Here is a 16,488-nt window from a genome sequence, read left to right as displayed (position 1 = left end):
GTCAAAGCAGAGCTGAGACGAGCGAATCGGTCAAGGAGAGTAGGGAATTACCAGTCAGTTGTGCCGGCCAATATGGAAAATGCGGCAATAGAGAGAGAAAGAGGTTGACGTCGAGGGTTTCACTCTGATGAGGTTGGGCGCGGGGGGAAGGACCAAAAGCAGGGGCATTCCTTAAGACTTGGACGACATTAATGCAAAATCACAGGAACAATACATCGTCTTCGGTCGTGTTTCAGATCAACAAGAGTGGGCGCAGCGACCTCCCCAGCAACTAGCGGAGCTCAAATTAAGAGGCTCACACACGCTAAGCCCCCCGGAGACTTAGCGGAAGCTGTCACTGAATGGAAGCCGGCTACATGCTACCAAAAGAAGCTGGTGGGATGCCGGATCTTCACTTTGGAGGTAGCCCAGGAACCATTACAAACGACCCGACACCGTTTTTCATTGCTTGCTTGGGAGTTTTGTACCTACATGACCCTGGATTCATGTAATGTCGGTAGGAAGCCCTCTAGTTTGGTACATCATCTACAGAGTACACCTAGTAAATAACCAAGGCGAATTAATATGCTACATTACAGAGTAATTGCAAGGAAAGAAATATGCATATGTGTAATGTAATATAGGTACCTACTCTTGTATACAGAGATAAAATGCCAGAACCCTGAATTGCTGAAAAAATGACGCCTCTCGCATTCAGCCAAGGCGGGCTGTGAATCTGTGACGTCGTTATTGTTGTTCTTGACCGTGCTTTTCTCGCCTTTTAAACTGGGTCGTCTATTGCCTTGTTCCCGTACTCCGTGGACAAGCTTCAGGCTTGTAGGTGCACAGCAACAGCGCACGAACCTCAAGCCTGGATCTGCGCACAATATCCATACTCCAAACAGCTCCCATTCGTCCACGGACAAATATGCATATTCTGCAGTGGCCAGACAACGTATCACATAGGCCTCAAAGCTTTTTTCTGTAGTATTTTGCTTCTCCACGTTCCGCCGAAATCTCGTTCAAGCTCTTGCCCCAACCCAACAGGCCACTCCCTCGCTAATCGACGACTGTCGTCATTACAATCTTGCCTGGAGAGCCCAGTATGGTGGTCGTTCGCCCTATCTTTGACCAATTCTCTAAATTCAATTGATTAAGATCATCTCTGCTCAAGGTTATTATGGCTTCACATGCGACGAGACAAGCGTCTTGATCATCTCAATCAGCCCAGCAGGGCTTTCGCTTTCGCTACAGCGCCTTTTAAGTTTGGGGGAAGAAGAAAAGCCAGGAGCTTTGCTTACTGTATGCCCACCATGTTTGAGCGCTATGCATTGCCAATGCCGGCTCAGCCTTAATTGATGATGCGGCGCTTCGTGGGCATTCGGATAGTCCCTTCTGCGCCAATGGGTTGGACAGGCAAAAGACAAGACGGCAAGACGGGGCAGTCGGTCAAAACATCAACCAGTGATCTTCAGGGACCATGACTCGATACCTGTCTCACATGCACCATCTTGTTCTACGCCGGGTTTATTTGGTTCTGTACGTCGCTAACAATGCAGCCAGTTATTGGGCTCAACGTCACAGAACACTATTAAAAGTATGTGGGGAGTTATACTAGGTAGATTTGTAGGGTCACCAGATCGACCATGTCGCAACGTATCGTTAGTCTCTAAGCATCCGTTGAACATCTGTGCAACAGAATGATTTGTTCGACAATCTATGCCAATGACTTATCTCGGCGCGTATCTGCAATTTTCGGTAGCGTTTGCATATCTCCTACCTAGTTGTACTGCAGATGCCGTCTTCCCGTGATTGGGCGGGTAATTCCTACGAGCATGTGCACCCGAGAAAAGACCAAACAGGCACCCAGAATTGCCTCGGGATGTTCCTAGCGCTGCTGTCAGATACCTACCATCCCAAGACCCACGAGCTTGGCAGGGCTTCCGAAAATAGAGCACTGCAAGCAAGTCTGTGTCGCCTCTTCGCCAACAATAGACTGGTATTGTACACTACTATTGCCTCGTACGGAGAACGACAGAACCCGTGTGGCGTTGGCCGCAGTTAGCTTGCCACAGTCACTACGTGGTAAAGGCAACTCAGCCACAAACCGCGCAATTGACTTTCACGAAGATCCATCCCAGGCTACAGTATTTTCTGTTTCTGGACGATTTGATCGTAGATTGGCAAATGAGAGAAAAGTCGCTCGCAACCTGGGAAAAATTCGGTGTTTAGTCATCTCCAGAGCCTTCAGCCCACCGCCAAACAGGCTGAGTCCCGTGTCAAAATGCCTATCGTGAGTCCTCCCTCCGACGTTATGGGGTAAAAGATATGGATGCCAGACGGTGGGACACTGCACCCTGACTCCACACGTCTGGAAATAATTCGGGCCTCAACACAACAATCAACACGCTAACATCTCTGCTGACCTGCTCTTGTGATGTGAAGGCTCCCTCTAATTTTCTCTTTTGTTCGCAGTGGAATCCCACTTGACGTCTTGACACTTTGGCTCACCGATCTCGCTAATGGTTAGCTAAATGCTTGAGCATTGGTACATGGTATCATATCGTTTCTGACACAACCTCAAAGGGATGCTCTTGGAGCCAAACGTAAGCGTTGAATTTGATCTGTGGACTTATTTTATATGAATGAGGGGATCATAGCGAGCAAAGACCTCGCTGTCATCCTTCCAAATCAAGTCCGATACAACATGTTACTGCTGGAGGCAAATCCCTGTGCGCGATAGGCGGGCCACGCCCACAGCGTTGGACCCTGAAATTAATGAATGAATCCACCAAGGTTCCCAAGTGATCTACGATCCATGTCTGTTCAAGTGCGCAAATGAACTACTTGTAGGCATTGAGACCATATCAAAGACGGAGTGAAAAAGCTCGACAACCATGTCCAAGTCATGGAATACGCTGATTGTATGCGTCAAGTGTGTTTCTAAAATGCAGAAATTGTGTTGAAGACGCACGAATAAACTTGAACTACATGTTTGGTTGAAAACATTCTTCGACCGCAGTCTGGACATTGCATGCTGCATGTCTGTTAGAAATAACGTCATATCGAGGCTGGTCGAATATATGGCTACCAAGTTTGTGATGCTTGTTTCATATCGGGATTGACTGTATTGGAAAGGCAAGTCTGTGTTGAGACATTCCATCAAAATAGAGCTATTAATTAATGCAGGACACAAGTAAGTCTGGACGAGTGCCGGTTCGTTATTATTTATAGTGTAGGAATTAATGTTATAGTCGCTTCGTGATGTAAGTTCCTAGATCAATGACTCTGACATGCAGCGGCATTGTCAAGTACCAGAGATCGTACAGCTCCGATATTCAGTAAAATCACATGCAATCTACCTAATTGACTTTGTCTTCTCGTTGAAAAGTCAATTCTCCTGAGATATATTCGAAATCAATATGCTCATTACGGCTGACCACGTCATTTTGTCCAATCAACATCTTCAATTCATTCGCTGTGTGTAATAATTCCGCTGCCTTTAGAATACACATCCTAGGATGTCAACCCCAGACATCTTCTTGCCACTTTCTATTCCTCTTCATCCGGTTGCTCCAGTCCTTGGTCGCCGCCTCATCCATGCCCTTCTCAGCGCACCACATGCCAGAGACCGTCTTTTCGACCTCGCGAGCCATGCTAACGCGACCGCAGACATAGACGGACGCATCCTCGGCCAACAACCTCTTGACCTCTCCACCGAGCTCGCGCACCTTGTCCTGGACATAGGCTCTGGTGGTTCCAGCAGCACCGTCCTCGGCGGCGGGCCGCGAAAAGGCGCGCACGACGCGCAGCTTGCCGTTTAGGCTCTGCTCAAACTCGTCGAGTTCGTCCTCGTAGATATTGTCCTCGCCCGCGCGGCGGCAGCCGTAAAAGAGCATCATGTTCCCCACGGGCTTGCCCATGGCCTGCAGACGCGCCCGCTCGGCCAGGAAGCCCCGGAAGGGCGCCAGGCCGGTGCCGGCTGCCACCATGATGATGGGGCACGACGCCTGCATGGGCAGCTTGAATTTGGACCGGACAATGTGCGCAAAGAGGCTGGTGTTCTGGAGGGCATCGCCGGGGCCGGATAGCTGATAAGTGAGGCCGGCCGGGTGTTGCGCGGCGGTGGAGGAATTGGTCAGGGCGAGAAGATAGTTGGAGGCGAGGCCGGGGATCGGTGCAGCGGATGGGTCTTCGGGAACCTCGGAGTTGCTGACGAGAACCGTGACCGAGGGCGCGCGTGGAGAGACGACGCTGGACGACGAGATGGAGTAGAATCTAGGCTGCATCCGCGGGAGGACTTCGAGGAGGAAAGAGACGGGAATTGATGGAGAGGCACCGTCTGCTTGTGACAGGGCAACTTGGAGGAGTCTTCCAAAGTTGACGTGGGTCATGGCAATGAACTTGGCAAAGGTCTCTCTATCTTTGCTGACTTGGAGAAGGAACGATTTCGCAGCGCCCTCGGGGATAAACTCGGCGAGACTTCGAGTTGTGTTTCTTGAAATCGGTGCGCAGATTTCAAGGTAGTTTCGTAATAGGGTCTCAACAGTGGTAGGAGTTGGCACGCGGACTTTACTGCCAGCATCGAGAGAAGTGATGGAGATGGGGACATTTCGACGCGCCGACAAACCGAGCACGCGGATCAAGCGCTCCACCTCTTCTTCGGGGTTCATGGGCCAGACAGCCAAATGGTCGCCCGTCTTGTAGCTAATCTGGGGGTGCTCGGTGATGTCGAGATCAAGATGCAGGCAGTTTCGGTTCGAGTTGGAGAAAAGTTCTCGCGACGCCTTGATCTTCATGGGCCTAATTGGGCTGTTGGCCGCCGCAGTTTTGCCATTGTTGTCTCGTGGCTCAACAGGCTCGCCAATGTGCAAATCTTGAGGCTCGAGGGACTCGTCTTCAACCACGTTGTATACCGGCTCGTATTTGAGATCTTGCGATTCTAGGCCAAGATGTTTGCCGAGAAACTCCATCAAGTCGTCTCTCCAAGCAAGAAAGTCCTCCTCGGTAGTCCCATGGGCATCGTCAGCTCTACCCAGCGGAAGAAGCTGTTCAGCTCCAGCCTTTTTCAAAGCCTTGTCAATGACTTCAGCCACGCGGTTGTAGTACTTGTAGTCACTGTTTCCCAGACCAAAGACAGCGTATTGAAGAGAGGGTAGCGAAGATTCACCAATCTTGTTGGCCCAATCCCAGAAAGATGTGGTGTTGTCGCTAGGGTCTCCTTCGCCATATGTTGAGAGAACGAAAAGTGCTAATTTGGTTTTGGGTATTTGTGCAATTGTTTCGGGGTCGAAATCTGATAGATCTGCGGCGAGAGCCTCAAGTCGGAAGTGTTGGTGCAGTTCACGCGCGAGCCGGTTGGCGATGCCTTCGGACGTCCCAGACTGGGAACCCCAGAAGATGACTACTTGCCTGTTCTGTCATGAGAGAGTCAGCAAACAATGATGGCCATATGAGAAGATAACTTACAAGCTCATCTAGCCTTTCAGCGATATTCCGCGTCGTCCTCGCGGCGCCTCCCTTGGCATCATTTGCTTGTGGCCTCTCGTACCATATGTAGTCATATGGGTCTGGCCTATCCCATGTGTATTTGCGTAATGTGTATGCTGCTGATGCTGCTGCCATGACAGCCAGAGCGGCTGCATCTCCATATGTCGCCGGCTTTACCATGTCGAGTACATTGCTCGAACCTGGTGGCAGCCACTGAAAACCAGCGCCTAGAGACTCCATTGTTGCTATCTTGGATACAGAACTTCCTGTTGTTTGTGATGACAGTGATAATGGTCAAGGGAGAATTATACCAGTGGAAATGGACAAGGTAGAATGCGGTCGACTGATGTTCAGGAACGTGCAATGGCAAGAGTTCAGATGTGTGCCTTGGATCATATGTGTTTCTATATATTTATCACCACCGCTTACAAGCCCGGTATGCGTTGCGACTTGACTAAATTGTCAATTCCAGTAAATTCTCAACTCAGACATACCCCACGATAACCCCACGAACGGTACGGCGACTTGTTCACCAGCCTGGCAATTGGCCACAAGATCAGCGCGGAGATCCTGGTAAGACTATAGCTTGGTAGATGGCCCCAGATTTTAGAGCTGCTCCCCACATTGGGACTAAAAGATCGAGACAAGAATGGCAATTTTGTCCGCGGTTTCCCAGTCTAGCGAGAAGGGCAAGTCGAGCCTCGACTACTGAATCTAGCTTCAACACATATACGAAGCTATGGCTTCTCACGTTTGTGTCATGTTGCATGTTGCGGGATTTCCGAGTTTTGGCCGTTAAAGATGCCCGGTATTCACGTAACCTCTGCATGCGACAGTACGTACTCCCAAATGGAAAGCTGGCTGCTATACGAGCCAAGAAGCTTGATTCCCATGCAAGTGATCCATCGATTATATATGTCACAACAAACACGTGGGCGTCCATGATCGATGCCAAGGAAATCCCCGAGACACCCCGAGCAGGCGACAGGCAAATGTCTACTGTGAGGTCATGGAATGCATAACATGAATGATACTTGATACTACAGATCTATTTCGATGTTTTGTCTTATCGCATTGACCATGCAGCCAAGAGTTTGTCTACTACTGGCTTTGTGCGCCAACCACATTGTGTTTCTACTTCATCGAGAAATTTCAGTGCCTCTTTCTGCTCCTCTGGGTCAGTGAGATAGGTACCGCCTACAAGAGATGCAGGTGTTAGCTAATGACATTGCCGACCACGAGTGGACCAAGACATACAGGCCTGCAGTGCATGAGACGCGATAAATTTGTTGGTCATGCCAGAGGGATTGCTGATAGCAAGTCCCATGATTAACCTAATGTTTTCGTGGACAATTTCCTACTCAAAGATTAGCAATGTTCATGTCTGCATCCTTGGTATCTTACCTCTGTAGTGCGCCGCTGTCGAAAACTCTCAAAACCCGGCTCCCAAAGGCGCGGGTCAAAGATGGCAAGGAGCATTAATGAGAGATAATATTGTTGGTATCCCATGACTAGATGTCCGAATATTTAGCACATTCAAAAACCTAGAAATGGACATTGAGCAAGAAAGCAGTCAAATCTTACCCTGAACTGACTGGCTTAGCCAGGCCTTTGGAAAGACATCACCATCCTCAACCCACATGGGCCTAAAGTCCCAAGGTCGAGACTCGTACCACGCCTCGGCCTCGGCTCTAAGCTGATCCCATTGCTGCACGGTCGCCCGTCCTGCGGGCCCAAAGGCATGGGCTTGGATCTTGGCACATATGAGAACGATCCTGTTGACAATGGATTCGGGCGAGTCATCTGTAAAGCACGAGGACGCCTTGTAGCATTCTAGACGAGTTCGCAAGGGGTGCGACCGGGTCATGGAAAAGTACATGTCCTGCCGAAGCACGATCCAGCTCGCCGCCTCACCCAGCCCTCCTTTGCCCATATAGTTTGACACGGAATTCAAGAGCTGAGTGACGCCCGAGAGATGCGTGGCGGTGTCGTCGCTTGGGTCCTGCTCGACGGTCATGGCATCTCTGACCGACATGCTTCCAAGCCTACCCGTGATCTCCTCATAGGTGCGCAGGAGGATTAAGGCCGCCAGTATATTTTCATCGAGATCTTCAACGGGGCCGCTGAGCTTCGAAATGAGAAGGCTCAGAGCTCGGCTGTAATAGAGGGCCGGGTCAAAGTTGCCAATAGATGAAATAAAGCTGAGCTGGCGGGATGCACAAGCAATCAATGCGTAGGCCAGCAGCGGCTCATGCAGCGCGCGGCGAGGAACCTCGGTCGCAAAGTGACTTCTCGTGTCACAGATGTCTACCCACGGAGATAGGTGCCGGACATAATAGATGAAGAACCTAGCCTCTTCCTTTGTCTTGATCAAACCTCCGAGAGCACTGTGCGTGCTGCCACTGCTGAAGGGGCTCTCGGGCGTTGGCGCCTGTCGACGGACCGCCTTTGGCGAACCCGACGGGCTCCTAAAGACAAACACATCATTGTAAGCACCCGAGCAACAAGGGTCCCCGAGATGAAGTCAAGTTTGCCCTGTAGGGCTGAATGTATCGTACCTCTCATCCTCGACGCCGCCGGCCTGTGGCGATCCGTGGGACAACAAGCACGGCAAGGTTCTCGCGGAGATGACGGTCGAGCTCTGACGGCGCATCACCAAAGCATGGCCAGATAGGCTTTCTGAGAAAGCTCACCTGTGCTAGCAAAGGAAAGAAATTCCCGTGTGGGATAATGGCTCGCGGATGGAACATCTTGCTCAACTGATTAAGCACGGAAAGGAGACTCCTCGCTTGTATAGTTGGTTTAACCCATGTTAACCCCGCAGGCTAACATTTGGGTGTGCGGAGACGCCGCCAATTCTTGCCCTGATTGAACAAAAGAAGAAGTTTTGGCCCGAGACGAACGCCATGGGGAAGCACCGCCTCAAGGATAGTTTGTATAATAGAGCCACAAGAGTAAGGGCAATTCGCCCAGATTGTCTCACCTATCTCCGTACACAGATTGATACCCCAGGATACGACAGCATCTGGGGCAAGGCTTCCCCGGAATTCCCATATGCTTGTCCGGGGAATTTTGGGGTCCAGATTGCCCCGCGTCTCGGCGATCATTGGCTCATGGCATAGTTGCTTAATTTGAATAATCAAGGAGATTCTGCAAACAGCTTATTAGAGGCAACAGAAAGTAGTAGCTCTCCTCTCAGGCCTTTGTCTAACCTCAAATCTTGACATGGTCTGATGTCTGATGTTCTTATTCAACAAGCTTTACCTTCGCATAGCAATATTAGTCTGTATCATTTTTGAGGCCTGATGATGGCCTGACATCAGATGTTGTTCAAAGTCAAGTTATGATAAATAGAGCAAATAATTTTACAAGTAGTGATTTAATGAATAGTGATTTGGATCTTCAAGTTCATTGTCTATTATGCCAAAGTCTTTTCAACTTTTGATTACTCGTTAGGATACGTCGACTCACTATAATGAGCTTCTAACACTCCCAAGTCTCCCGGACATGGCTTTGACTGTCCCAAATTTTAGTGGAGTCCTATCTCAGTCTTCAAGTTTCAACTTACATTGTCGAGGTCGGCCATCCGAATTGCTTCTCGGTTTGTACGAGAATGTCAAGCAGTGCCTTCTGCTCCGAATTCTTTGTGAAAAGATGCCCCGTCAACGATATGGCCATACAAGCCGCTCTGCATTGGTAGGACGTGTTAGGCAAACGTTCATGAAATTTGATGGAAACAGTGCTTACAAGTATGCTGGATTCACGCCGCCGATCGAATTCGCAATGCCGCACACGATTTCTGCATCTTTTCGAAGAGATTTCTACACAGCAACAGTCAATTCTGTCCCAGATAAGAGGGAAGTTTTGTATGACTTACATCGATCGAGCGCCTGACAAGAGCGCCACTGGGTCCCAACATCGGTCGATTGTGATCATGAGCCACCATTAATATGCGCGATAGATGATACATTTGCCACCCGACTGCCACAGCGTCGTTGAGCAAGAATATAGCAGGAAAAACATCATCTCCATCCGCGTCTCCTGTAAAAATTGGGTCGAACGAGATGGGTTTCAACTTTGCCCACTCTTGCGCATAGGACACAAGCTCATTGTAAGTAGCGCCATCCTTGTCGTCCCCAAAGCAGTAGCTGACGACATTATGGAGATGTAAGACCATCTTCCGCGCCCACTGGGAGTCATTATCCTCATGTTCAAAGATATACTCGTTGGTGCCGAGAGTGAGCAGTACAGAACAGGGCTCCTGGTTGATTACGGCGAAATAGAGCTGTACACGTAGCGATGCCCAGCTCATATCCTGTCGGAGCTGTTCTGCTAGTGTAATCTGACCGAGATACATGGCTTGCTGGCCTTGCATTCCACCAAAGGGATCATTGAGAGATCGCCCTGGATCAACACTGCGATCGAGATTGTCAAAAATCTTGAGAAAGCTGACGGTGTAGAATTGTTGATCATCCATCGCTTCAACAGCTTCTGATGCTATCACACCAAGGTCACTGTAGCTGTCCGAGCGCAGCTGTCTGGGATCAACAGCGTGTGGTATTCCTAGGATGTTGAGGCTTATGGCTGCGATTGATGAAATGGCTCTGAGAAGGGGTTGGTGGACCGTGGCCAGTTGCGGCATCGTGGTTGCAAAGCTCTTCCGTTGACCACCATGATCAAATATTGGAGCAATGACATCTACGAAGTGGCGCACCAATGCGACATCTTGCTTGTCGCACCACTGCAAAGCAGGCGGTTGACCAATAAGCAGAGGATTGATCTTTGCTCCAGTGGCTTGTCGATCGGCTGTTTGAAAGGGATGCAAATAGCTGCTTTGGGGTATGCGCAAGTCTGGAGGAGAATAGTATCCAAACTCGATCATCTCCTGCAGTCCAGGGACGACCTGAGGACCGGTGCTGGAAGGCGTGTCATAGTGAAAGCCTGGCAACGGTTCTGGTAAGACCGGCACGTTGAGTGAAACTTCATTGATAGGAGGAGGGAGGGTCCGATTGTCTCGTTCGATAGCCTGGAAACCATTGGTGGGAGATACCAGAGTAGCAGGTTCTTCTGTAGAGTTTGGGCTCTCTCCTACGTTCCTTGACGACTGAGCATCTTCTGGGCTCGACCTCTCGTCGTAGAGGCTGCTGATGTCGTATGTTTCATCGATGAACCGGATTTTCCTCTGTGCGGTTGAGCACCATTTTTGGGTTTTCGAAAAGCTCAGCTCCCCGGCCTCGAGGCTGCGGCAGAAGTCAGAAAGTTGCGAGTCAACGGTCACCGGTGCACCTACGAATCATCTTGAGCATGTCGAAATCGAATCTTGGAACTCCGACTGCAGACGAACCCCTTTTTGGCACAGTTCGCACAGGTTGCTTTTCTATCACCTGCATTTGCTATGAGACATGAAGACGCTGCCAGGATTCCAACCACTTACATTTCAGATGCCTATCAATGGTGGGCCGGCAATTAGCTGAGTGGTTCGCAAATCAAGTAACACAGGCGCGACAAGAAAGTCTTGGCCGGTCATTCAAAGGCGGCGCATATGTACCTTTCGCGGCAGCTCTATAGTCATTCATCAGCAACAAGCTACTACCAATACTACAGCCTGTTGATTATCCGGAGAAAACTTACATCACAGCCCCGTTTTCTGGTCGTCTCCGGCATCGACGACAAAGGGCGGCGATCTCGGTCATGGGCGACACGGAGTGGCACGAATCCTCGGACCAAGTTTCCGATCTCCGGTCCGCAGCTACAGGCTCCTTGGATACTTGCTCGGGGAGGGTCTTTTTTGTGGATCTGCGCCGAGAACGCAAATGGGTCGAGCAGAGTGTGAGTAAACGAGCAAAGTATTCACATGGAATGTCAACCGTGATTTCATATCCCTTTTGAATCCAAGGGGAAATTCGTGGACAGGCGCGAAGAGAATACGTCAATGCTGTGACCTAGTGGAGCGTCGGCATAGCTCCAAATTCGACACTGCTTCTGACTGCGGAGGAAACCACCAGATTAGGGAATTTAATCCACCAAAAGATGCCAGAGAGGGCAGATTGAAACCCGCTAACCACTAAAATTGGTCGCCCCAAGTCCCAAGCTCCTCCCCCGGAAAACCGCGCTGCAGTCATGCGGGGAAATACCACGGAGAGGGCACAATCCACTAAAAATGGAAGCAAATCAAAGCCACAGAAGTCCCCGTGGGTGTCTGCGAGGGGAAAAGATGGAGTCGCCTGCTGACCATTTACTTTGCCTGAATCGTGTTTGAGCATATGCTAGGATAGGCAGGTTGGCATGTCAAACGAATTAGTGTGTAGCCGCACACTTACAGTCCGAGATGGGGCTATGATGTGTTATCCTTCCTCTTCTGCCAGGACAAGGAAGTTGACACCGGCGGGTCTCAAGCGCGCCTGGTGGAGTGTGGCCACTACGAGCCTTGGCTTCGCCAACCATCGTGATGATGGATACGGGCATGATCGTATTGCCATAGTAATAGTCAATTTTGTAGCGTAGCCATCAGCACGCCAGTACCTTGTGGTATTCAAAGATACGTACCCTTGATACACTGGGGTATAGGACAGACTCTAGTATATCAGAATGGCTAAATATCTTAAAAATCATCAGCCATTATACGTTCTATCATCAAGACTTTCACGACAACCATTACGATTATTCGTTTGCCCATCTTCCTCATCTTTCAAGTTTCTTCTGCAACAGAAAATAAATTTGACGTTCACCTTTCATACTCAATCCATTCCCATTACTGCTGCGTGATTATGGACTATTTGTCTTTTCTCCCACGGGAGCCCATCCCATATGCGGCGGTACTCCTGGTATCCTGCTTCGTATACTTTATTGTATATCCAATTGTCCTTTACTACAGAGATGTCAAAGGTATGTGTTCACAAACTGCATCACAGGGGAAAAGTAAAGTTCTTGCAACTAACAAATATTGATAGGCTTTCGACGATTTCCAAATTTCAGCCCCTTGGCTGGAATAACGAACATTCCGTTCATGGTATTAGCCCATAGCGGTGCCCGATCAGCATATCTCTCCAAGTTACACAAGAAGGAACCAATTCTACGGACTGGCCCAAACACACTGTCCTTTGGAAGCGTACAAGCCATCAAAGATATTTACGGCCACGGCACCCACTGCACAAAGGACGAGTCCTACGTTCTCACAGCCAGCAGCCACTACCATCTTGCCGATGTGGTAAACAAGAGCGAGCACGCACGCAAGCGCAAGGTGCTGTCCTCAGCTTACGCTTTGAAGAACCTCGAGTCTTGGGAGTACAAGGTCGCCGACAAGGTTGAGCGTATGATCAAGCAGTTTGACAAGCGTTGCACCGCTCCCCTTCCCGCCGGCAGACACCCAGACCCCGAGGATCTAAACGTCGACTTTCGCATGTGGACCAACTTCTTCTCGCTTGATGCCATTGCAGACATCGGTGTTTCGGAACGCTTGAACCTCATTGACATGGGCGACGACGAGGTGGAAGCCCAGAACAAGGATGGAACGCTTTTCAAGGCTAGAATTCGCGATAGTCTGTATCCCATCGCCCGCAAGCAATCATTGCTTTTGTGGAGCTATGACTACTACAAGGTCATTGACAAGATCTCCAACATCATTCCTTACTACCGCAACATGTCAAAGGCTAACCACGGCTGGGACGGTATCGTTCTGCGTCGTGGACAAAAGAGATTGGACCGCTACCGCGCTGGCGAGAAATTGGATGACTTTTTCCAAGCCATGATGGAAGACAAGAATGGCTGCCCAAACAGTTTGGAATGGGGCGAGATTGTTGCCGAGATCAACATCATGATGAACGCTGGCAGTGTCACAACGGCCATTGCTCTCACAAATGTCTTGTACCAGCTCCTGCGCAACCCCAAGATCATGGCCAAGCTCCAAGAGGAGCTTGATTCCGTACTCGATCCAGATGAGGTTGTCGCGCCATATGACAAGGTCAAGCACTTGCCGTACCTCAAGGCATGCCTAGATGAGTCCCTTCGTTTGTTCCCTCCCACACCGCAAGGCCTGCCCAGAAAGACCCCACCGGAGGGATGGTCAATCATGGGTCACTTCATCCCCGGCAATACCACGGTCAGCATCTCCGCCTTTGTGGCGCACCGCGACGAGTCTGTCTACCGTGATGCCGAGTCTTACATTCCCGAGCGGTGGCTGGGAGAAGAGGGCAAGAATCTTCAGCCGTCTTTCATCACCTTCTCGGCCGGCGCTAGAGGATGCATCGGCCGCAACATTTCATACCTGGAGCAGGCTGTGCTCATCGCCTCGGTGGTACACCGTTACAACTTTGCCCTGGGCAGAGGATTTGAGCTGAAGCGGGAAGAGACCATGAACCATATCTTGGGCGATATGCCTGTCAAGGTGTGGCGAAGAGAACCCGCCACAGCATGATTCATGTTTGTTTGATACCTAGTTTAGCGATTTGCATTGAATACTGAGAAGATATTGAAAATTGACAATAATCAAAAACCAAGAATGATCTCGATTACTGGAGTCTGATTATGTGCATGCACCCTGTCACATCAATTACTGCACTAAAGCGTCATGGTCTATGCGCCGCCATGCAGATGCGCAACAAGACACATCCAACAGAGCATTTGAACACGCGTAAAAATATTTGGATTTCTCTACATTGGTTCACCGAACAAGGTAAATGCTCTCCGCCTTTCAGCAGGGCTTCTTCAAATCCGCCGTCTCGGGCCACCCATGTAGACGCCACGCGAGTTCTTTGAGCTTGCTCCGTCACTCGTCGCTCCACTACTCTGGTCGTACCCCGACCCTGAACCAATGCTGGACGCAATGCCAGAAACAATCGAACCCAGACCAGAGTCAGTGCTTGATCCTGTGCCGCTGGTAGTTCCTGAACCCAGACTCGATGCAATACCAGACACCACAGACCCTAATCCAGAGTCAGTGCTCGATCCGCTGCCCGATGTTGTTCCTGATCCCAAGCTGGAAGCGATGCCAGAGGCGATAGAGCCAAAACCTGAGTCCGTACTGGATCCGGAGCCACTTGCTGATCCGGACCCCGAGCCTAAGCCCGAGGCAATACCCGACACAACAGATCCGAATCCAGAATCAGTGCTAGAAGATCCAGAACCCGAGGTAGAGCCAGTCCCAGAACCAAGACCTGATGCAATACCGGACGCAATAGATCCAAAACCAGAATCGGTACTAGATCCACTGCCCGAGCCCGATCCCAACCCGCTAGCAATGCCGGATATAATTGATCCAAAGCCTGAGTCAGTACTAGATGCACTTCCAGAGCCTAGATCCGAGGCAATGCCTGATACGACGGACCCGGCACCCGAATCGGTACCTGACGCGGAGGTAGAGCCAGTTTTAGAGCTCGAGTCGGAGCCTGATGGGTATAATCCAGAATCAGACCCAGAGCCCGATGACGAGGCTGAACCAGATTGAAAAGGTCCAGAAGCGGAAGTAGAGCCTGATGGTTTCGAACCATGGCCGGATGGAGAGCCAGATGGCTTTGAGCCATGGCCAGAGGAAGATCCAGACGGACTCGATCCGTGGGATGAGGCCGAGCCGGACGAGTGAGATCCATGGCTGGAGGCAGAACCTGATGGAGAAAAACCAGGACCCGAGGGTGAACCCGACGAGTGGGATCCATGACCGGAGGTAGTGCCAGAGTGTTTTGATCCGGAACTAGACTCTGTTCTCGAAGAGCCATATCCCGATACCGAATCTGACGCTGACCCGGAAGGGATAGCCGACTTGGAAGAGATGGCAGAGCTAGTTGAGTTTGAAGAGCCAGATGTTCCAGAGCTGGTGCTAAAGTCATACTCGTTGACATTGATAGTGGCTACAGTCCAAGTGATGCCGCCGTCAGAGGTGGTGAAGTCGTCTGCAAAGACCTCGTTTGTGATCAGAGTGTCGCCAAAGGAAGTATCTGCAGAGTCCAGGACTATTGTTGTGTCCAGATATTCTAGATTTCAGAGTAAGTAATATGTTCCAAGTCTGGGAGAAACGCATCCATCAACTTACTGTGCGCCGGGACAGTGCTAGAGCAAGCCTCTTCTTGGCACTCTACGGCGGTCTGCCAGTTTTGTGCTTTTCCTGACGAAGTTGAAAGAGTCGAGATAACTTGGCCATTCACGGTAACGGTCTGGTCATACATCTGTGTGTCATCATTGTACTCATAATACATGTTGATTTTAGTTCCCTCAGAAGCAGCAACCATGGTTCCGCTCTCTTGCTGGCTTTCGAGAGTGCTGGCAAACGTGCACCATTGACCAGTCGTACCGCCGCATTGAGAGCTCGGGTCAGAAAAGGAGACCGCGATGGCTTGGATGAGATCACCGTCACTACTGGCCATTCCAGGCCATATAGCCAGACGGTCAACCTGGGGGCTAGGGATAGCACCGAGAACCAAAGTTGTATTTGCAGAACGAATCCATGCTGTAGGCACTTCGGTAGAATACTCGAGATCGGGGCGCAGCCACCAGTAAGGACCAAAGTTGATAGTTGACTGCGCAGCAGCAACAGTTGCAAGTGCCAGCAAGCCAGTGTATTGCATTGTGAAAAAAAAAAAAAAAAGAGCGATAAAATTGCTCAATAAGAGAAATGAAAGTAGAATAAGAGAAAGAAAAAGCCTTGATCTCTGGTGCCGTACTGAGACAGATACCTTTTCTTTCTGACTAGATTTAAATGGCCAGCCATCGATGCTACTTATACCAGATCAAAAGGTACTATTTGATTAAATACTTTCTATATCCTCTACAATTTCGACCGTTGGAGAAGAAGGGCCGAGGTTGTCTGTTTCGCTTACATTACACGGATTATCTTATGTTGCCCCGTCTTAGCCTTAAGGACTATACGAATGGCGGAACAATGGTAGTGTAGATCATCCTAGCGATTAATAGCATCGTTCATACAAGTCACGTGTTTACATATTATGATGCAAACACCGGTTCGATCTTTGATTTATTACCTCGGAGACTGTCTGGGGTAAGTGAACTGGAACTGGGTACACAAGGCGG

General features: G+C 50.0%; 5 protein-coding genes across 5 annotated transcripts; 1 reads left to right on the top strand and 4 right to left on the bottom strand.

Annotated features, from left to right (window-relative positions):
• Positions 1-3,503: 3,503 nt before the first annotated feature.
• PFICI_06084 (uncharacterized protein) lies at positions 3,504-5,709 on the bottom strand (the record flags this gene model as incomplete). The annotated part of the gene is made up of 2 exons (XM_007834665.1): positions 3,504-5,396; positions 5,449-5,709. The coding sequence occupies 2 exons, from the start codon at positions 5,707-5,709 to the stop codon at positions 3,504-3,506; spliced, it is 2,154 nt and encodes a 717-aa protein (XP_007832856.1).
• Positions 5,710-6,535: 826 nt separating this feature from the next.
• On the bottom strand, positions 6,536-8,122 carry PFICI_06083 (uncharacterized protein; the record flags this gene model as incomplete). Its single annotated transcript, XM_007834664.1, has 5 exons — positions 6,536-6,666; positions 6,727-6,826; positions 6,874-6,980; positions 7,054-7,937; positions 8,028-8,122. 5 exons carry the CDS (start codon positions 8,120-8,122, stop codon positions 6,536-6,538), a joined length of 1,317 nt encoding a protein of 438 aa, XP_007832855.1.
• Positions 8,123-8,952: 830 nt separating this feature from the next.
• PFICI_06082 (uncharacterized protein) lies at positions 8,953-10,775 on the bottom strand (the record flags this gene model as incomplete). The annotated part of the gene is made up of 5 exons (XM_007834663.1): positions 8,953-8,986; positions 9,038-9,157; positions 9,217-9,290; positions 9,347-10,709; positions 10,756-10,775. The coding sequence occupies 5 exons, from the start codon at positions 10,773-10,775 to the stop codon at positions 8,953-8,955; spliced, it is 1,611 nt and encodes a 536-aa protein (XP_007832854.1).
• Positions 10,776-12,236: 1,461 nt separating this feature from the next.
• Positions 12,237-13,882, top strand: PFICI_06081 (uncharacterized protein; the record flags this gene model as incomplete). Its single annotated transcript, XM_007834662.1, has 2 exons — positions 12,237-12,354; positions 12,420-13,882. The coding sequence occupies 2 exons, from the start codon at positions 12,237-12,239 to the stop codon at positions 13,880-13,882; spliced, it is 1,581 nt and encodes a 526-aa protein (XP_007832853.1).
• Positions 13,883-14,172: 290 nt separating this feature from the next.
• On the bottom strand, positions 14,173-16,025 carry PFICI_06080 (uncharacterized protein; the record flags this gene model as incomplete). The annotated part of the gene is made up of 2 exons (XM_007834661.1): positions 14,173-15,434; positions 15,494-16,025. 2 exons carry the CDS (start codon positions 16,023-16,025, stop codon positions 14,173-14,175), a joined length of 1,794 nt encoding a protein of 597 aa, XP_007832852.1.
• Positions 16,026-16,488: the final 463 nt, after the last annotated feature.

This window comes from Pestalotiopsis fici (genome assembly GCF_000516985.1).
Source record: "Pestalotiopsis fici W106-1 unplaced genomic scaffold PFICI_Scf_4, whole genome shotgun sequence".
Classification (NCBI taxonomy): Eukaryota; Fungi; Ascomycota; class Sordariomycetes; order Amphisphaeriales; family Sporocadaceae; genus Pestalotiopsis; species Pestalotiopsis fici.
The sequence above is the reverse complement of the archived record's forward strand: the minus strand, read 5'-3'. Positions and strand labels throughout refer to the sequence as shown.